At 38.6% G+C, this 23,034-nt stretch overlaps 1 protein-coding gene across 1 annotated transcript in view; it reads left to right on the top strand.

Moving 5' to 3' along the window:
* AFF2 (AF4/FMR2 family member 2) overlaps positions 1-23,034 on the top strand; it is a 365,980-nt gene that overhangs the window by 47,394 nt on the left and 295,552 nt on the right. Inside the window, exons 2-3 of the mRNA XM_044682529.1 lie at positions 7,115-7,235; positions 20,723-21,601. Coding sequence (XP_044538464.1) covers positions 7,115-7,235; positions 20,723-21,601 — 1,000 coding nt within the window. The remainder of the gene's footprint in view (positions 1-7,114; positions 7,236-20,722; positions 21,602-23,034) is intronic.

The following is a 23,034-nucleotide window of genomic DNA, read 5'->3' on the forward strand; positions in this document are numbered from 1 at the left end:
TATATATATATATACACACACACACCAGATGCTTCTGAAAATAAGGTATATTACTTTTTATCCCAATTCATTTTTCTCCAGATAGCCATTAAATCTAACTTTTCTGAAATTTCATTTACTTCTTTGCTTCTTTATTATTTATTTTTTTGGTTAGATTGATCTAGTTGTGATAGGGGAAGGTCGAGGTCCCTAACTAGTATAGTTTTACTCTCTATTTCATCATTAAGCTCCTTTAGTTTTTCCTTTAAAAATCAGTATGCTATGCCATTTGGTGCATGTGTTTAGTACTGCTATTTTGTCATTGTCTATACTACCTTTTATCAAGATTTAACTACCTTCCTTACCTCTTCTAATCAGATCTATTTATGCTTTATCTTTGTCCGAGATCATAATTGCTACTTCTGCTTTGTTTTGGACTCAGTTGAAGTCTTAATAGATTCTGCTCCAGACTTTTACCTTTACTCTGTATGTGTCTACCTGCCTCAAATATATTTCTTGTAAACAATCTGTCATAGGATTCTGGTTTTTAATGCGTTGTGCTATCTGCTTCTGTTTCAGTGAGTTCATCTCATTTACATTCTCAAGTTTTGACTACCATATGTGTATTTCCCTCCATCTTGTTTTCCTCAATTAATACTCCTCTTTCTCCTTTTCCTCTTTTCCCATTCCCCCACCCTAATATTACTCCCCTGCCTACCACTACCCTTCTTATTCCCCTTTTACTTTTCTATAGGGTCTTTTAATCACCCTCCCCCTTTTTACTTCCTTTATATTACTCCTCTCTCCACCACCCTCTTTCTTATTTCCCTTCTTCTTTATAGGGTGGGATGAGATTCTATACCCCAATGAATTTGGATATTCTTCCCTCTCTGAGCCAATTTTCCAGTATTACCCTCATCTTCCCCCTCCACTGTAATAGTTCCCTCCACACCTGCTTCTCTTTGTGTGACATAATTTATCCCATTTTGCTTCTCTCTTCCCATTTCTCTTAGTTCAATCCTCTTTTTCACCCTAGATTTTTTGCATATCATCCTAAATAGCTTACTACCACACCCTCTCTCTATATATATTTCTTCTAACTACTATGATAGTGATAAAATTTTTCAAGAGTTACAGATATCATCTTTCCTTATAGGAATATGAAATATTTGACCTTATTGAAATCCTTAAATTTTTCTCTATCTTATTTACTTTTTTATGCTCTTTTTGAATTTTGTATTTGGAAATCAAATTTTTGTTTAATTCTGATCTTTCCTTCAGGAATGTTTGAAAATTTTCTATTTTATTAAATGACCATACTTTCTCCTGAAAGAATGCAGTACCTTTTGATAGGTATATGATTCTTGGTTGTAAACCCAGTTCCCTTACCTTCCAGAATATCATATTCCAAGCCTTCTGGTCCTTTAATGTGGAAGCTGCCAGATCCTGTGTAATCCTGACTGAGACTCCATGATATATGAATTGTTCCTTTCTAGCTGCTTGCAGCATTTTCTCCTAGGAGCTCTTGAACTTTGCTGTAACATTCCTGAGAGTTGTCATTTGGGGATTTATTACAGGATCTGGGGATTCATTCAATTTCTCTTTTACCCTCTTGTTCAAGAATATCAGGGCAGTTTTCTTTGATAATTTCTTGTAATATGATGTCCAGTCCTTTTTTTGTCATGACTTTCAGGTAGTCCAATAATTCTTAAATTGTCTCTCTGAGATCTGTTTTCTAACTTAGTTGTTTTTTCAGTGAGGTACTTCATATTTTCTTCTATTTTTTCATTCTTTTGATTTTGTTCAGTTGTTTCTTGATGTCTTATGAAATCATTAGGTTTGATTTGCCCAATTTAGATTCTTAAAGAATGAATTTCTTCCCTAAACTTTTGATCCTTCTTTTCCATTTGGACCATCCTACTTTTCATAGAACTCTTTTCTTTATTGAATTTTTGCTCCTCTTTTTCCAGTTAACCAATTTTGCTTTTTAAGATATTTCCTTTTTGCATTCTTGTCAGTTTCCTTTCTTTATTTTTCTTTGTTCTGTCTTAGTTGATTTTTGAAATCCTTTTTGAGTTCTTCTGGTGCCTGAGACCAATTTCCATTTTTCTTTGCAGTTTTGCTAGAGATCTCACGGCCTCCTATTGACTCTGTGCCTTGTTCTTTGTGTCCATAGAAATTTTCTTGGGTTAGTTGTTTCTTTTGCTGTTTGCTCATCTTCTCAGTCTTTTTTTGGCCTGTGCACTTGGAGTTCTGAGTTATTTTTCCCTGGGGCAAAGGACTTCATCACAGTGCAGGCTTGAAAGGGCCAAGCACCAAAGACTTCTGGGCCTCATTGATTGGTGGTGCCAGGGCTTGAGTCTTCAAGGGGTGGGTCTTGGGTGTAAAGTGCTCCATTATTGGTGTAGGCAGGGTCCTGGGATCCTGAAGTTGGGCTATGCCTAGGCTCAAAACCTGGCAAAGTAAATAGGGCAGGGGTGTGGTGGGCTAGTACCCATCTGTATGTAGTTTTGCTTCTTGTCCCCTCTCATCCCGTGAAAATCAACTCTCTTTATCTACCTTTCAATTTGTGTTCAGCAAGAGAGCCCACTCACTCTGTCTTGCTGTTAGTTTTTGACTCCTGTCGTTTTGAGGCTCTTTTTAAACATTAGTTTGAAAGAATTGTCAGAGCACTTTCAGTTTTTGCTGCTACTAAGCCCCATCTTGGCTTCTGGTGCTTAATATTGGTTACTACTTCTAGCTCCAATGAGCGAAACTTAGGGCAGGTTTGGCCTCTACTCTGGAGGCCCATAGCCTTCCTTTCCTCATTTTTATTAGAGGAAGGACTTGACTAGTTTATGTGTAAGGCCCCTTCCTGTTCTTTCAGATCTAGTTCTCAAATGATGAAATTCCAATTGAAGTCTTTTATCAGAATAAAAAATGAGGGAAAATGCAAACCTCTGAGATCTATATATTCTTGCTGCCTTTTTTTCCCCATGTGCTAAGAGAATGTTTGTCCACAAAAGGCAGTGCCTTTGAAAATGATTATCAGAAAAAAGAAACCAAGGTTAAGTGAGAGTTAACTTGGACTTCCTAATTTTGGTCCCTTGTTACAATGAAAGATATCAATATATCAGATTAAAAAGATGAGTTATCAGCATATCAGAAGATGTTACAAGTGAGTATTAAATTCTTTTCTCAAACCAGGAAAATCCCAATGAGTTGGTTCACTCAGTCTCTCAAGTTTTTTGTATCGTTTAGTCACAGATCCTATTCTCGTCAGCTTGATAATCTGATTATTAACTCTCATTTCAGATCTGAACATTTCTTTGTGGCGCTAAGGCCTTTCTTTTTCCTTTTGAAACCAAGCTTGCAGTGTCTGATCATCATGGGACATACACATGCTTTCCTGTAGTTTCAGCAGCACATCCAGGTTCAAACCCAGTCTGCTGCCAGATTGTAGGAACTTTATTTAATTGAGTAGGTATAACAAGAGGCTAAATACATAGCTGTGGTTTTAATTAGCTGGTGCTTCAAATTCAGAATTGTGGCTTCAGTCAGAAATCAGTGACTTTCTCCCCTGGAAAAGCCTCATCACTGTGCAGCTCAGGCCTCATTATAGCTCGCCATGTGAAGCTTTCATTACAGCCTCATGCTGGGCAAAAAAGGAAAAAAAAAAGTTGTAGATGTTTGGTTATCTTCCAAGAGCAGCAGAACTCTATGGAGATTCAATTCATTCTCACTAGAGATATGAGAATTCACTGCTCTTTGTTATATGGAGAAGAGGAAAAAAATGTCGCAGTCAATTTTGCTAGCACCAGATAACATCGGTGTGCATGGGCTCCAGTCTGCTTTTCTGATTGTCATCTGGAATTTGGTAGTTAATTAACAGATGCCAAATGCAGCCCACAGCCTCTGAACCAATCACATGTGGGCGGACAGCACAGACATGGCCCTGCTTGCTTCCCTCAGCCAGGGTCATCCATGCTAGACCAGGTACAGAGTCTTCTTTTTGCTCTTTCTTTTTTTTCCTTCAGCGTTTTAATTATCTCTCTTCCCTCCAAGGGAAAGGAAGGTAGTTTGTACACCAAAAGACCAAAATGCTTCACTCCTTTTCATGAGAGAATTAAATGTGATCTCTCAGCATGTCACCAGTGCCTGTCAGGTGCGCAAAATGAACAGACAGCTTGGAAAGTGACATCTTGTGCTCATTACTCAGGAGCAATGCGACTTTTTGTTGTGTTGCGGGAGAGCAGAATTATCTGCCCTGATGGTATTCTAATCTCAAGGTACTGATCCTCTGAGACAGCATTTCCACTGACGGGCAGTAGCATGAATAGGGTGCAGGACTTAGAGTGAGGAGACATATGAGTTCAGTTTTGTCCTGATCTTTATATTAGTCTTGTGAGCTTGGTCATGTGTCTAGACCTCAGTTTCCTCATCTGTAAAATGAGACGTGATTTCTAAGTACCCTTTAAGCTCTCCAAATACGATCTTATCAGTTCTGTGATCCCAGGATTTATTTGCTTTGGGGCCTCGGTTTCTTCATCTTTATTCAGCTTGTTTTATTTCTCAAACATCAAAGCGCTCTATAAATGTCAGTTATTGCTAACGTTGGGAATTGGTTTTTAATCTGCTCTCTAATCCCAAAGTTTGTGGATGTGAACAATGCTGTTGAAGTATGTTAGTGAGTGGTACACATTTGTATAGACTGATGTTACTGCACCTTAGTGGTTCCTCCCTTGCACCTTCCCTGGGTAGAAATGGATGGGAACATGTCCAGAAACTGGGCTATTGGATCTTGGCGTTCCCTCTCTAAGACTTAGAGACTGTACCTGATGGGAATCATCAAGCTCTGAGATGACACACTTGCTTTAAAGAAGGTCAACAGGATCCAGTATCTAGACTTGAGATGAGCTCTTATTAGCATTCTCACTTAGGGCTCCTGCCCACCCAGAAGCATGGATTGAAGGAAGGCTAGGCTTGGTGTGAACACTACCTTCTGTAGCATAGTTAGAAGTCCCTCCACCTGTCTCTGGCATCATCCATACCATGAAACCTTCCTGCACGTGTTTGCTTGCTTGTCTGAAATCACATCAGGGTTTGCCGTTTCTTCCCCCTCCCCAGGACAAAATGAAAGATTATTTATGCAGAAGACCAGACTTTCCAGATCGTTTTTGAATGACCATGTATAGGAAAAGAAAACATATACATGAAAATAGGAGGCAGTGGATAAGGAAAGACAATGGGAGGGAGGCTTACAAAGTAACTGATAATTATCCTATTAATGACAATTGTAATATTTGGCAAAGCACTCTATGTATTTCATCCCTTTCGATCCTTCCGGTCCACTTTGTGAGTGAGATGCTAGTGCTTTTTTCTCATTTTACTGATGAGGAAAGAGTCAAAGAGATGAAGTGACTTGACCAGGGGTCACACAGCTGATAAATATCATCGTGTAGACTGACTCTAAGAGTCCATCTGACTATGTATGGAACCAGAGACTCATCAAAAGACCTGGGGTTGAGAATTTTAGTTTTTATCACTATGACAACTTCAGAAATGATGACCAGAAAAGAGACCCTGCAGTTCAAATGCCGTTATTCCAGAATACCATTGAGATGAAGTATCTTCAGCAAAAATAGCTCTTCAGGGACATCCCTACATCACTGTACATTCCTTGGAACAAAACCCTCACAAATAAAAACAAAATGACCTGACACAGGAACCACTTCTTATAGCATAGGACGTATTCCACGTCAATTCATCTCTTGAAATTCACCTGGGATTTCTTACATGCTTACTGGGTACTACCACTGAACTTGGTGCTTGGGAGACATGTAATAATGATACTGTTCATCCCTTAAGGAGAAAACAGCATGTACTTGGATAAGCAAATATAAAATAAACAGTGAGCAATTTTAGGGGCGGAACTGCAGGACCCCGGGTTAGTTCCTTACTTTGGTGCTCCTTATCTCTCTTTTGAGATGAGGAAGATATGTTTCTTCCATCCCCAAAGACCATCGCTCCCATTATTTTTACTTTGTTGTTTTTGCTAAGGTTAAAGCTCCAAGCTGACCCCACCCTTCCCTTAAAAACACCCTTTGCTTGATACCTAGTTCAAAGGTTTCAAATATTATAATCTAGGTCAGTGGTTCCCAGACTTTTTTGACCTCCCGCCCCCTTTCCAGAAAAAATATTACTTAGCCCTTGGAAATTAAATTTTTAAAAAAATTTAATAGCAATTAATAGGAAAGATAAATGCACCAGTGGCCATCACCGCCTCCCTGGATCACTGCAGTACCCACCAGGGGGCAGTAGACCCACTTTGGGAATCACTGATCTAGGTGAAAGAGATTATCTCATTGAAAGAAAAATAATTAAAATATAGTAATAGTTAGATTTTTAACTAGTTAAAGGTTTCTCTGCTTATATAGCCAAAACACATACATTTATCTTCAAAGGCTTCAGTCTTTTTTGTTTTTTGTCCAGTAGGAAATCCCTAAAAGCAAAGAGGGTCCAAGAAACAGTCAGGCTTTAGAAAGCTTTTGTCCCTTGTGAGCATTCGAGTCTTTCCAATAATAGAAATACCCTTTTCCACATTAATCGTTGTTACTTCTAGCCAAACCCCGGCTTTGTTTAGAAAGTCCCCAGAAGACTTGTAGGCTGGTCGGAATAAAAGGCTGGAAGGGGGAAAAATGAAGGGGCTGATCAATTTTAAGTAGTTTGTTTTTGTGTTATCATTCTCCAACTCACCTCTTCCCGCCACAACTTCCCCCCAGAAAGCTTCCCTTCCCTGATAGTTTTGAGACTGGAAGAGGAGTGTAAGGATTTGATGGAGTAGAATTTCAGACAGGGTACGTCCCTTTTCAGGAAGCATCTCAATGTAAAGGCAGAGGGCAAAGGAGAGACCAGAGGCACAGTGAAATGGTAACGCCAATTTCTTGAATACAATCTTATTGCTCTTTTTTATTTTGAAGAGTGCCTCAGACCTGAAATTCAGTTGGGGGCCAGGCGGAGGATTATATTCTCTTTCTGTAGCATTTCTTTGTGGGAGCCCGGCTTCATATTTTGGGGTGTTTGTTGATAACTAGTGAAACTTAAATGACTCGCATTTGTAACGAGTCCTTTTTTTGTCATTTTCTTTTCTTTCCAGTCACTATGATCAGGACCGGAATGCACTTAAAAGAAAAGAATGGGAACGGCGTTCTCAAGAAGTTCAGCAAGATGAGGATCTCTTTGCTTCAGGTTTCAGTCTTTTTGGGGAACCCTACAAGGTAGCTGCATATGCATGCAATTTACTTTTTTTACACAAACGGATTGCTTGTTACACGTTTTTACGACTAATCAACGTATAATCTATTTTTAAAGCAACTAAATCATTGCCAGGAGAAATCTATTTCACAAATGAAATAAATATTGCAACTGCATTTTGGCCATGTGGGTTTCAGGAGAAATTTTCTTGTTCTTTGGGGAGAACACCAAGGTTTCGAAAGCGACTTGTGAGACTTATTGTCTCAGAGGTGCAGTTTGCTGCCTGAGCACTCCCTCAGCAAGGGATTGGCTCTCCTTCACAATTTCTGCTGCTTTGATTTTTAGTGAGGCAGCCTGTGAAGACTTTATAAAAATGTAAATGGCGAGGTCTGTCTCTCCTCTGAATCAGTGAAATCCATGGAGAGACAACCCTTTTCCCTGTCGTTAGCAGCTGTTTGGAGGATGGAGTGCTCTTTGAAAATCACTGGTCAAGGAGGAGAGGTCCAATCAGTTATTGTGGTGGCTAATAATTATCTTGGCTAGGAGATGACCTTAAAAAGATGGAGTGCTATAGATAGGTGGATTTCATGGTTGGTTTGATTCCGGTAAATAGTTATTTCCAATGATTGTTGCATTGAGATTATTACAGCAAACAGAATTGACTTTGGCTTCTTATCCTGACCTACATTAGGTTTTTCCAACTCCTTTTTGCTGGGAGTGGGGATGTGTATGTGGGTGCTTGTTAGGAGTCTTTGTCTAAATGACATTTTCTGTTCATGGAAAATCGTTCAATGTTTTGATGAAAAAGAATTTTGTTCCTGTGAGTGGGGCAGGGGAAAGGGTCGTGGGTTTGGAGACTGAAATGGGACTCTTAGGCTGTTGATGCTTATGAAAATGTGTGATGAGCCAGGCTCTTCCCCTCCCTGGGCTTCAGTTTGTTCCTCTAAAAAAGGAAGGACTTGGCTTAGGGGCTATCTAAGGCTCCTGCCTTCCTGGCCCAGGTCCTCTAATCTCCTCTACTCTTGTCCTTAGAAGCAGTGGTGAATTGGGGGCAAAGCAAGTTTTTAGTGAAAGCAGAGGTGCAGACCCGAATGTTGGGTCAGTTAGCAAGTTGTTTATTTGGTGGAGATGTACTAAGTTTTGCTGGTTGTGTCAGCAGTTCTTGATTCAGTCTCAGAATTCTCTGTAAAGCTGAATGAAGAAGGTGCTTTTAAGGTCAGCTGACCTAGATGTTTTCATGATGTTAATGGTGGAATCCTTTCACAATTTTTTCCTTCCTCTACCTGTAGAGGATATATATGTGTGCTGTTGTGTATATTTGTGTACGTGTGTGTATATATATGTATATGTATGTGTCATATACATATATATGTATGTGTGTATAGATGTATCATGGCATCTATTTGGAGAAAACACAACAGCTATGTTCATAGAACAAACTGGTTTTATGTGCCGTCTTTAAATGAGTTTGTTGGAAAAAAATAAGATGTAATAAAAAAGAAATACTTTTCAAAATTAAATTTTCTTTGCCAGAATTTGGGAATAGGTGTGGGGATGAGGGAGGAAGCTTTGGGTCCTTTGAATTCCTCAGAACATTTTAGTTTTTAGAAAAATGTATGAACATGTGCCTTTAAGTTCGAGGTCTCTTATCAATATTGGCGATGTTGCCATCTGTCTCGATACTACAGTGGTGAACCAGGTAAGTATGTCATCAGGGGCATACATGAGGCAATGGGCTATAGTTGTGAAAGCACCAGGCTTGGAGTCATAGACAAGTCACTTCCATTCTGGGCCTGGTTTTTTGGATGTCAGATGATGGAATTGAAGGAGATGATCTCCAAGGCTCTTTCTTTGAGCTCTAAGCCTGTGGTACTATGATTTCTAACATGACCTGGACAACTTCGTAACAGGTTGTTGTGGTAGTGACATAATCCCAGGTAGAAAAAGGCCCTTGTTCCTAGGCCTGGATTTGGAAGGAAGGGTCATATTCTGAAATTCAGGCCCTTGTGCCCCATTCAAGTGAGTAATGGCCCCCAGCAAGAAGCAGGTGACATGTGATTGTGACAGGATGTGGGAGGAAAGGAGGGCAATCACCATTATATTTTACCTCATTATAGTTTCACAGACACTAGGCTATTTATCAAATAAGGTAGAAAAACCTTACAACCTTTCAGGAAGCTTCTAAGCTATCTCCATAGCTGCAACCCCACCAGCCTATGTGGCCTGGGTATCAGCCGTATCTACACTTTCTAAACTTAAACTTTTTAAGTGTAACCCAAGGCCACAGAATTATTATCAGTCAGCATTCTTTTCCTCTTAGATTTTTTAACTTATGATCTTTCCCAATACTGACTGGTTTTCTTTGAAGGGAAGTTCCATCCTTTCTCCTCTATAATCAAGCAGTAGATGGGAGACTCTTCTAGGGTTGTTTTGTAGACACATGCATGTGTGTGTGTGCCCACACACGTGTGAATGCATGTGCTTGTGTTAATATGTGTTCAATATTTGCTTCAAAGCTTAGAACCACAATCACAAAATCTCAAGAGTTGGAAGGTACAGCCCATTTGTGATTAGGAATCCCTGTTACACCAAACCCAGCAAATGGTTATTTAACTTGCTTGAAGACCTCCAGTGATGTGTCCGAAATCACCACTGCTCAAAGGCCCCACTTCCCTTTCGAGAACCCTAATTGTTAGTAGGTTTTTCTTTGCATAAAGGCTAAATTTCTTTGTGACTTCTGTCTGTTTCTGTCTTTCAAGACCAAACAGACTAAGTCTCTTCCCCCCTGCACGTGGCAACCTTTCAAATACTTGTCTTTCCGGAGTCACCTCTTTTCCAGACTAAATACTCCCACCTTCTTCCAGCAGTCTTTCTCTGGCCTGGCCTTGAGGCGCTTCCCCATCCTGGCTGTTATACGCCTAAAAGTCAGGAATCGATAATGGTTATAGGTGAGTGGCAGAAAGTCCATCCTAGCCGTGGGAAAGTGGCAAGGAAGAGAAGAAGAACAAATATTTGGGATCATCGTAGGCTGAGGCATATAGGACACAGGCCTTTCAGCAAGTTAGAAGCCACCATTTTTCTCTTTATTTCATTATATTTGGACTCTCCTTGTTTAATAGAGACTCGAGGAAATTCAGTTGCATAGACTGGTAGGTTTATCCTCCAAACATTTAATTCTCTGAATTACTGCCTAAATCTCTCATTTTAAGTGAAGAAATGTGACCTAATGAGCCTATCTCTGATGCATTAGTTGAGAGGCAGTGGGGCATAGGGGAACAGGGAATTAAGCATTTATATAGCACCTGCTTTTATTTATCAGGCACTCTGCCAAACACTTTGTTATTCCAAGTATGATCTCATTTGATAATGGATCAAGGGGCAGCCTCAGAACCAGTAAGACCTGGATTCCAGTTCTGCTTCCGACGATACTTATTGTGTGACACTGGACAAGTTACTTCACTTCTCAGTGCTTCAGACAAGTCTTCGAGCCTATTAGTTGCAGGAGATACGTGAGCCTGCATTGGTGGAGAGAATTTCTTGACCAGAGAGTTTCCAAAACCAGCAAAATCACAGGTCGAGTTCCTATCTCTGCAGTACCTTAATTAAGTGAGGGATCCTCTGTATTTCACTTTCTGTATGGCCCGTTTTATAATAACTTTAAAAAACAAACGGTCATCCTTTACATGCCTACTTTTTTCTCTTTTACACACTCTATAATTCCTAATAAATTAAAAAAAAAGAATCTTAAGTTGCATTAGTGCTCTAAGATCTTTCCACAGCATCAAGTATTTTAATAAACTTGGAACTCAAACAAAAAGACAGAATAACAAATCCCTACTATGTGCCACATAGTGTAATGGGTTCTGGAGATGTAAAGGAAAAAAGTGAAATTGTTTCTGCCCTCAGGGAGCTTAAAATCTAGCCAAGGGAGATAGCAGGCCTGTCAACATGCAGATAACTGATGCGATCCAAATAGAATAGTATCAGTGAATGAAAATGAGGACTTTCCTAAAGCCCCTGAAGTCATTTGGTTCTCTTCTCTGTCTTCAAACAGAATCATATTTTACCAGGCCTACACAGGTAGGAACCTGTTCTTCTTAATTATCTCTGCTGGAGATTATACAGCCTCCCTTGGGTCTCTTCTGTTTTCCCGTCTTGCCAAATTGACTCTAGAATAAAACATTTCTAATTACTAAGACTTAAAACTTTGCTCCAACATGGTTCCCCAAATGCTAATTACGCTAGAAGGTTTTAAGAAGATGTGTATATGTATATATGTTATATGTTACATATAATACATGTTATACATATATTCGATAGGTGTATATACATATATCTGTATATGTGTGTTACGTGTATGTAGGTATAAATAGATATGCATATATGCATGTGCACATACATATATGTATATAAGTATAAAATATCAGGGGCCGGTAGATTGCTATACAGCATACTACCTCCTGATTGTAGGGACTAAGTCACAGAATGTAACTCTCTGAAGTTCACACTAAGTTAACATAACAGAATCTGGGTGTTCTTAGCTTACAGAAATATCCTGTCCTAAAACATGTAATGCCAAGCGAGACTATAGTACATTTAGGGGAGGTATTAGGAGGCCAGCCATGTTAAATATATTTTTATTTATGTTCTACATATTATGTATATGCACATATATTCATACATCGATACATACTGTATATGCAGAATAAAATTAGATGAAGAAAACACTTTTATTCTGTATTTAAACACCCCAAATGAGCATTTCCATATGCACAAATGAACAGAGAAAAGATGGTTATTTATAACACCAAACCTATCTATTAATACAAATTGCTTTTTAAAAACTATATGGAATAAATTTGATTTGTTATTTTAAAGTCTGACCTGGTTGTCTGTTTTTTCCTTCTGAACTTTCTTCTGTTCTCTTCTGTGCATTTTTTAAAAATACTTCAATGACTTTTGGAAGTGGTATGAGACGGGGTGAAGCAACTGAGAGTCAGCTGTGGTATACTGGAAAAAGAGCAGCCTCTGAGCCAGGAAGACCTGGGTTCAAATTCTGACTTTGCCATATAGTAACCTGTGTCAAGTGCTCTGGGCTAAGAAGGTTGCATAGAATGTGCTTCCTGGTATTGATAGAAAGAGTTTCTTAATGCCAGCATTCCCCATGCCAATGAAACCATGGGATTAGTACCCTATCCTATTGGTAATTCTCCCCTTTCCCTACCTTATTTTACCACTCCCCCTCACCCCACTATTGGAAAAACAAAAAAAAACAAATCCCTTTTAACAAATATACATGGTCGAACAAAAGAAATCCATGCATTGGCCACGTCTGAAAATGTGTTTTTCAGTACATTTTCATTTCAACTCATTTTTCACCCTAAGTCCATTATTGAATCGTCAAGAAGTAGTTAGGTTGTGGCACTATTGATCTTATGGTATAATGGTTAGTCATTGCATTGATCAGAGTTCTTAAGTCATTCAAAATTGTTTTTCCTTGCACTGTTGTTATTGTATAAATTGTTCTCTTCGTTCTGCTCCTTTCGCTCTGAATTGATTCAAGCAGGTCTTCCTAGGTTTCTCTGAAACTATCACTCATTATTTCTTATGGTACAATAATATTTCTATTATATATTCATATACCATAATTTGTTCAGCCATTCCCCAATTGATTAGTACCCATTTTCCTCTAGTTTGTTACTGAAACAAGGGGATCCAAGAAAATAAAATGGTTTGTATGGGTCCTTTTCCTCTTTGTTTGTTCTCTTTGTGATATAGGCATAGTAGTGCTATCCATGGATCAAAGGTATGTATGGTTTAGTGACTTTATGGGTATAGTGTTCCTTTCTTTCCAAAGTCCTTCTACCAGTTGTAATTTTTCTTTTTTTTTTTTTTGTCAACTATGCCAATCTTTATAGGTACAAATTGGAACCTAAGAATTGTTTTAATTTGCATTTTTCAAGTGACTAGTAATTTGGACCATTTTTATATGCCTATTTGATAATTTAGTTTTCTTCCTTTAAGCTGTACCTATTCATATCCTTTGATCATTTGTCAATTGGGGAATGGCTCTTTTTCTTATATGTTGGAATTAGTTCCATCTATATATTGAATATAAGACCTTTATTATATAAACATGCTGTAAAGATTTTTCCCCAGCCTGTTTCCCTTCTGATTTTAGATGCATGAATTTTTGTTTTTTTGCAAAAAATGTCTATTATAAGTTATTGAAATTGTCTTGTTTTATCTTCTGTGATCTCCTATATCCCTTGTTTGGTCATAAACTTTTCACATATTTGTATTTGTGAAAGGTATTCTTTGCTTCTATTTATGATATCTAGGTAATATATACACTGGGATCTTATTATGGTATGTGGTGTGACTGTTGGTCTAAACCTGGTTTCTGCCAAACTGCTTTCGAGTTTTTTCAGTGCTTTTTGTCAAATAGTGAGTCCTTCCCCTAATTGTTGGAGTCTTGGGGTTTATCTAATTTTCTACTGCTATGTCTCTTTGCTTCTGTGTGTCATGTAACTAATCTGATTGACTTTTCTGTTATTTTAATCAATACTAAATGTGTCTATTATTGCTTTTTAGTATAATTTGACATTTAGCAGTACTAGATCTTAAATTATATCTAAAAGCATTAATCATTAAAACTATTTTGGAATAGTTAAAAGATAGAAATGTTAACCACATTTCACCAAAGATACTGTCAGATAAGCTGTGATCCAGCTAATTGTAACAGGTCTGATGTAATATCTCGGTAGAAGGTCCCTTTCTCTAAATTCTTAATGTAAACCTTCAACCTTCTGAGATCCGTGCCCGGAGAAGAAAGGTCCTGGGTTCAAATTTGGCCTTAGGCACTTCCTAACTCTGTGACCCTGGGCAAGTCACTTAACCCCAGTTGCCTAACCCTTACTGCCCTTCTGCCTTGGAACCAATACTTAACTATCAATTCTAAGACAGAAGGTAAGGTAAGGTTAAAAAAAGCATCCAGAGAAAGGAGGGTTCAAGTTTTAAAGTTCTGAAATAGCAAAGCTTAGGATAAGATATTTTGGGAAAATGGTAGCTCCACTGAACTGCAGGTACCTCATAAGGTTTACCCTATCTATGCAGCATATTTGGCCTGTCTTTCTCTGCCCTTGTCGTCTCTTTCTCCACCTATCTCTCATTCTCTCTTCCCTTTTGACTTCAACAGTTCCACGTTTTATGCACATTTATGAGAATCTATGAGAATCATCACAGCTTAGTGGCTGGCCTTAACAGTTAGAAAGACCTGAGTTCAAGTCCTGTCTCTGACATATTCCATTCATATGACCATGGGCCAGTTATTTCATCACACATTGCCTTCAGGCAGCTCTCTAAGGCGCTGAGCAATACTTGAGTTTCTGATCTGCTTTGGTAAGGGGGAATTTGTATACCAGAAGTTTCTTATATCCCAGAAGTGTACCCTCTTGCTCTCCCACCCCAATTAAGGCTAATTCTTGTGAACAAGAGTTTTTCCCTCTCCCTTCCTCTCAAACTCTTAATTATCCACCAACCTTATGATAATTCTTTGATAAAAATTATTTCAAAAGGATGATAGAGATTTGTAGTTTCCCACTTCTAGTTAATGCCAGAATGGGGAATGTTAAAGAAGGAAACAAACAAACAATACACTTCTAAAGCTCAAACTCTTTTTGTGTTATCAGCAAACATAAAAACTGGCCCTTTAAATGTAAAGTCTTCAGCTGATTTTCTTAAGTAAAAACATAATATATTAGTAAATTAGCCTTGCAGTAGAATGATCCCCAGCCTCCTGATTTTTTAAAGGAAAGCATTAGAACCAAAAGAAGCAAGGTATACATTTCCTGAAGTAATGAGAGGCAAAGAACTTCAGAAAGAGTGCTGTTAGTCATGAGTCACAAACCAGAAATGTAATTTATAGCCTAAAATACTTGGAAAATGCATTTCCTTGATGATGGAGAAATTATGATCCAGTTTATGCAGAAAATAAGGGCCGTAAAGGTTATCTTTAAGAAATCTACCAATTATCTCCAATAGCAAGTTAAGATCTGTCCAACTCAAAGGAAACCATTAATTGATTGAAATAGTGAAATTTCATTTTTATCCTGTTTATAAGTATTCAACCAAGGCTGCCAATAACACCTTGCTCTTTAATAGGATTACTAAGACCCTTGAGGGAAAAAAGAACATTTAGTCGGATTCAGAGGTTGCTGTGCTATATAATGAGTGCATATTGTGTAGGTGTATATAAATGTATTTCAGGCTCCATTGGGTTTTATATCCAAGTGATCTCATATCTATATTTTCAAATTTTTCAAAACAGATTGAAAACGATTGCACTCTAGTGTGAAAAGAAGGGAGAAAGTTTGCCTAGGAACTTTGGGAGGGGATGGCTGAATGATTGACCATGCTGGTAGCATTGGGGAGCTGTGGTTATTATGGACTTTCTCCACCACATTTCTACTACAGCTTATATTTCTACTTTGCATCTGTTGGTGATTAAAAGCATATTTGCAACTATTCTTTTTATAAGTGACAATTGCAGTTGCTACTGACTCCTCCTCCAAAGGAGGAGGCTGTTTTCCCAGAATTATCTTACTAACCAAATCTCTGTTTTATTTCTATAGACCCAGTCTGGTTCTGGTTGGTTTCAGAATGGCTTCTGAGAATTCTGGGTTTCACTGTTCTTATAATTTTTTTATTTTTACTCTGACCATAAGGCAAAATTCACAAAAATAAAATCAACAAAAAGTGCTTGCCATGTGCCAAATCCTAGGCCCAGTGCTGTGGGAGAAACAATAAAAACATAAGACACTGCCTGGTCCTAATGAAGCGATAGTCAAGTGAGAGAAATAAGTCACATATAGATCATTGTCATATACAATAATATCATTTAGGTGCTCCCAGATTAGTGCCCTTCTCTGTACTCATTCTGCACTGTCCCCTCCCTTGTCCAGGTCCTCTTCATTGCTGACTCGGATTACTGGACTGACCCTCTGACTGTCTCCCCTTTCTTCGACCCCATTTTCCCATGCATTCTTTACAGAGCTGCCACAATAATCTTTCCTAATAGCTCAGGATTGACCATGTCATTTTCCTGCTCAAAAACCTTACATGGCTTCTTGTGACCCTCTTGGCCTGGTACTGAAGATGCTCTCCAATCTGAAACCTATTTCCCCAGCTTTATTTCACATCATTTCTCTTCGTGAAGCCTCCAGTTCAACCCAGTCATATCCCATGGCTGACAAACACTCCCTTTGTCATTACTGCCTTGTAGATATTTCTCCTCAGTGTACCAGCTCCTCCCCAAAGCCTTTTCTCATCACCTTTGGTGTTACTTTTCTCTCCCTCCTTAAATATGGCTCCTCTGCTTTCTTCATTAACTGCTTACCTTGCATCATATCTATTTATTTATGCCCATGTTGTAACCTCCCAATGGAATGCAAGTTTCTTGTTAAAACTTTCTCTTTTTATTATCAACCTAACAAACATCAACAAGCATGAACAATTTCATATGCACAGAAGAACAGAAAAAGGAAGATTGTATATGAAACCATGAATCTGTTACGTGCAGCTTGGTTTTTTTAAAAAGTATGTAATATGTTTATCTTCATAGTCCCAACACTGCCCTACTTTGTCTGTGTCCCTTTCAGATCACCTCTCTGTGTGAAGTCCTTGATTGACACTCTTGTTCTTTCTTTTCTTCTTTTGTTTTGCTTCACTATTACTCTCTTTCCATTCCCCTCACAACTCTCCTGCTCCTTAAAAAAGAATAAGAGCTGTTTCTTACTACCAAATGAATATAGTCAAGCAAAACAAATTCCCGCATTGGTTTTGTCTGAAAATGTCCATCTCATTCTCTGCCTCTAGTCCATCTCTGCCAAGAGCTTAGAAGCATGTTTCATCCCCAAGTCTTCTGAAGATGCTCATTGAGTTGATCATATTTTTGAAATCATTCAGTTGTTTTTCTTGACATAATTGTAGTTCATTGTATAAATTGTTATACTGGGTCTACTCACTTTACTCCGCATTGGTTCATTAAAATATTTCCAGGTTTCTCTTATAATGCCATATCTTATAATTACATTTATATATTATAATTTGTTCATCTGCTTCCCACTTGATCAGTGCTCGCTTTCTTTTTCATTCCTTCCTGCAATAAAAACACATGCTACTCTAAATATTTTGTGCATACGGTCCTTTATCTCTGTCTTTGACCTCTTTGGGTTGTAGGCTTGATAATGGCCTCATTGTGTCAAAAGGTATGCACATCCCCTCTCTCGTCTACTCCTCTTTTGCCATATTTGACAATTTGATGAGTTTCAAGAGAGACCTCAGAGTTATTTTATTTTTTTACTTCTCTTATTAATGATTTGGAAGTTTTTAACTTTGTTCTTGATAGCTGCCATTTCTCCTTTTGAAAATTATTCATATTTTTTGACCATTTATCTCTTGGGGGAATGGCTCTTGTTCTCATATATACATATATACATATATATGTATATATGTGTGTATGTGTATATGCATGTGTGCATACATACTTATACAATATATGTATGTATACCTATGTCTTAAATATTAGACCTTTGTAAGAGAAATTTGCTGCAGATCCCCCCAGTTTTAACTACTTCTTTTTAAATTCTAATTTCCCTTTATTCTTTGTGCAGAACCTTTTTAATACAATGCTAGGTTCTTGCCTTTTTTCCTTAGTGTCTTGCACTGTTCATTGCCAGGAGGGAGTCACTTAATAAGTGTTTGAATTGAATTAAATTGAATGTGAGAATCCTAAGGAAGGAAAGATAACTATATGAAAAGGATCATTTAATTCAAAATCGTTTTGGTGCTTTTCATACATAAAACTGTATTTATCCTTATATTGTATTCAAAATTCTCACATTATAAAACCTAATTATGGTAAAAGTAAACAAAATTGGGAAATGGACCCAAAAGGAAAGCAGGAATAGTAAATAAGTCCTTTTTTCATACCTTTCCAATGGAAACTAAAATTTGAACTAACCTAATTACAAACAAGTGGCCCCTTTGTTGATTTTAAGCCATAAATATATGTACATACATACGTACATAAATACATACATAAGAGTTAGAAAGAAGGGAATGCTTTCCTACCTTGCTACCCTTTGCCACATGGTGAGGTTTTTGCTTTGCTTTTAATGCAGACTATGTCCCCTTTAACTAGCTCTTTGGGGAGACTTATAGGGGAAAAAAGCCAAATAATGAAATGAATTCTTATGAAATGCAAAATGGAAATGTTGTGGTTGCCTCTTCTCAGTGTAGCTATTTCCGGATGCCTGTCGGTTTTAGACCGACATTTGACAAAGAGATAAAACTAGCAACCAGGTAGGAGAATGGAGTGAAGGAGGGAGTATATTCTAGGCATGGGGAAGAATCTTGCAAAGCTACAGAAGTGGGAAATTGAATGGTGGGTACAACGAGAGAGAAGTAGGAAGAGTGGACATAGAATGTGTAAATGGAAATATGTGAAATTAGGTCATAAAGGTATATTGGAGCCAGACTGAGGAAGGTTGAAATGTCAAGTTGAAAAGCTACAACTTTGTTTTAGAGACAGTACAGAACCTCCCCAAGTTTGTTCTTTTGTGGGGCAAGTCGGGGTAGGTAGGGTGGGATGACGTAATTAGATAACTCGTTTTTGGAATATCAGTTTGGTAGCTTTGTGAATGCTGGATTACAGATGCAGTAATAGCAGCTAGAGTATATTGCAATAGTCCAGGTGAGATATGATGAAGTCCTAAACTAAGATTAGAGCCCATATGAGTGGGGCAAATGGGACAGATGCAACAGATGTTTTGGAGGTAGAATCTATAAGACTCGGCAACCCAGTTTATATGGATGAGGGGAAAAATTGGGGTGGGGAAAGGAGAGTTAGGGATGATACCAAAATTATTAAGCTGTCTAATTAGGATGATAGAAACAGGAGAGTTTGGAAGAAGGTTTGATTTTGGGGAAAATACAATGTCTTTTAGACATGCTGAGTGAGAGATATCTATAGTACAACATGGAGATGACCATCACAGAGAGTGATTTGAGAGTTCAGTTCATGAGAGAGTTCAGTATTTGCTAAATGGATTTGGGAGTTGTAGAAATGATTGAATCCATAGGAGTTAATTTTCTAGAGATTACATAAAGAGAAAAGGAGCCTATAGCATAAATTTGGGGGATACCAGTAATTAGTGGGCAAAATGATGACTCTCTATCAAGGGAGACTCTTAAAGAATGGTTAGACAGGTAGGAAAGTTTCCTATAAGCTAAGGAAAAAGAGACTACTCAGGAGGAGTTGATGGTTAACAATGGCAAAAACTACAGAGAGGTCAAGTAGAGGAAGTCACTGGACTTGAAAGGTAATCAGTTATGGGTAGCCCTTGAGAGAACTGTTTTAGTTCCTTGATGGGGTCAGAAGCCCCAAGTTACAAGGGCTTGGGAGGTGAGTAGATGTAGACAGCAAGTGTGAAAGGGAGGAGGGGTGTGGTTCAATAGTTTGAGAGAATGGTATGGTCAAATGAGAGAAAACTTAACTGTATATAGTGGTAGGAAAGAAGCCATTGATTAAGGAGAGATTTAAGATGACAAAAAGAGATATCTGAGTACAGATAGAGCGATGTGAATGCATCCAACTACTTCATTAAGAATCCAAAGCAGAAGGACTTTTAAAAACATTATCTTTGCCTTTGCTTTCCTAGACAACAATCTATGAGGTTGATGACATTTTGCTATAAGACCTTGGAAAGATGCAGTGTTGTTTGAGGCATTGTCTGCTGAAAAATGACTGCCATTTCAGAGCAAGGGAATGTGAATTGACATTCTGAAAACCCTAGAAACCAAAGGCTGGGCCTGTTCATCTTTGTGGTTCATGTACTTTTAAAAAATGTTGGATTCCTCCTTACTTTTTAGTTGACTCTTAACTTTTTACTAGTAGATGATATTTTTAAAACCATACATCCTCATCTACTCCAGGACAGTAGAAGTGCCACTTTGTTTTTTTGGTGGACAGAGCATTTGACATGACAGTGTAGATTGGGAAGGTATATACACAACACACACACACACACACACACACACACACACACACATAAGTTAAGAATATACATAAGTAAAACATTCCATTGCCATTCACTTGATTGGTTGGTCAGTTATGTATTGTTTTGGTTCAGATGGCAAATGTCACAACTCTCTTCATGCCCATCAACATAAAACAAAATGATTTTCACATAAAAATCCCCAAAGTGGCATAATCTAAAATCTGCTCTCAAGTAAATCGCTTGAAATACACGAATGTTAATCCTGCCCATTGATTTGAGGAGGCCATTTTGAATACTTGTCTCTTTTCTTACGTGTGAAAACTTTGAAGTTGTACGTACCCTAATTTTGCTAGTCGTTTGGGGGCATCTGTTTGAATCATTAAGATTATTAAGCACAAACCTATTGATTCTTTCTCTCCTTTCTCACCCCCATCTTTTTGTTACTTTAGACAAACAAAGGTGATGCACTTGCCAGCCGAGTCCAGAACACACTGGGAAACTATGATGAAATGAAGGACTTATTAACCAATCATTCCAATCAATGCCAACTAGTGGGAATTCCCAAGAATTCTATACCCCAGACTCCCACTGAAAAAAATGAATCAAGCTTTTTTCCTGATCAAAGAAACCGAATGATTGCACCTCATCAGGGCAGTAGCCAGTCAGCGACATCAGTGCCTCCTCCGTCTTCAGTGACTTCGAGTTCAAGTCACCAGAATGTCAGAAAACCAAGAGCTGATTGGCCACGAACTGGCCATTGCTCCACCTTTACCCAGGCAAACCAGTCTACTGGTCAGCCAAATCGGATGAAACAAAGCAATCCTCATGATCAGCCTCAAGGCAGATATGAAGACTTGTTCACTTGTCAAAGTGACCAACACAAAAATGGAGGAATGGAGGACGCAAGCACGTCAACATCATCCTCGAATTCAAGAAGACTTAGTCATTCCAAGGTCAGTGGTGGAGAGCATTCTTATAAGGAAAGCATTCCTTGCTTGTCCCCAATAGATTTTGAATTTTTAGCAAGTGGGCCTATTTCTCCACTCTCTTCCACATCTTTACTGTCTTCAGCCAGTAGTCTTTCAGTCCAAAATTTTCCACAAGGCCTTTACTGCAAAACAAATTTGGTTCAGCAGAAGCCTACTGCTTATGTGAGGCCTATGGATGGTCAGGAGCAGCTCCCAGACTTCTCCCCTGCACTGAAGCCGCTGCTAGAAATTGAGAGTGGATTTTCAAGTCAAACATTTGGGACATTGCTGGAAGGAAAACCTAGTGCAACCACTTCAAAGACTAAACTCCCAAAGCTCACCATCCCTCAGCCAAGTGAAGTAAGTAATGTTTTACAATTCTGCATTTTTTTTAGTTGACTGTATTTACAGTCAGTTTTCATTTAACTCGTTGAGCAAAAGATACACAAGAAGCTTCGACTTTTGAGTTTAACCCTTTCTCTTTAGGGGAGGGGTTAAACTTCTTTAGTGAAAGGGTTAAACTTCATGATAGATTTTTTTTTTTGGTCTGGGCATGTGATTTCATATGCCTAGGGAGCTTCTGCTGCGGAAACTCCCTCCACCGATGCAGATCAACAAGTCTGTAATATAGAATCTTAGCGAATTGTCAGGGACACTGAGAGCTTCAGGGACTTGTCCGGGCTCACGTAGCTGGTGTGTGGAAGAGGTGAACTTGAACTCAGGACTTCCTGACTCCAAGGCCAGCCTTCTTCTATCCACTGTCCCGAGCTCTACTTTCCTTGACTGATCGATCAGTAGTCACCCAATGTAGTAAAATCTCATGATTTTGGAATCACAGGAGGGAATGCCAGTCCAAAAGGATGAAAAGTCTGAATTATCAACTCCCCGCCCACCAAGAAATGCAATTTTAGTATTTTTAAGTACAGCGCAGATTAGTGATCTTACTTTATACATTAAAGGAAGAAAGGTCACAAGTTAGTTCTAACTGTCAACAGGCTTTCACTAGATAAGAACGTAGCATAAACAGAAAGATGGCATCGTGTGAAAGAATGAATTACTGGAGCCAGCACGTGAAGGCATATTTTAAGAATCCTTTATTTCCTCAATGCTTGCCAGGTTCTTTCTAGCCAAACTGGTGGTGCTTATTAAGATAGCCTTGTCCTCTCAAGGCATGCTGGCTTCTCCTAACAGTAAAGAAAATGAGCACATAAATGAATTGAAGCTGAAATGCTAGGGACTTCCTCTGGGAAGAGTTGCATGTTAAAAGACAAACCTGGAGAAGTCAATACTTAGCCTAAAGAAATGACTAGCTAATGGTGGGACTTCAGGCCTTGTGGTACCTGGTGGTGGGGTGGAGAGGTCATATTTTCTGGCAGAGTGGTAAGTAGTGCTTCTCCCATCACACCATGTGAATGACTGCCTTGAACACTTCTCTGATTTGCCAGCTCTAGGTGTTTCATTGGAAGCAACCGGATCCATCAGCGATGACTTCACCGTTAATTTTTTTTTCCTGAATAAGAATCACATACGGGGTGTTGAAATTGCTATCATTTCCAAAATTCCTGGGGTTTTACAGGCAGTTCGATAGAGCGCACATAGCTTTGAACAAGGCTGTTATCTCTGCTCTACCACTATCTAGCATAGTGTCTTCGGACAACTCTCAGGTCCTCAGTTTCCCCGTCAGGGAAGTGCTAAGCTTGGTTGATCTCTAAGGATCATTTCAACTTATAGCCAAGCTGACGAACACCTTAAAGATTTCTCTGGTTCTACATTTCTTCTCTTTTTTGAGTCCT

This window comes from Gracilinanus agilis, chromosome X (assembly GCF_016433145.1).
Source record: "Gracilinanus agilis isolate LMUSP501 chromosome X, AgileGrace, whole genome shotgun sequence".
NCBI classification, from domain to species: domain Eukaryota; kingdom Metazoa; phylum Chordata; class Mammalia; order Didelphimorphia; family Didelphidae; genus Gracilinanus; species Gracilinanus agilis.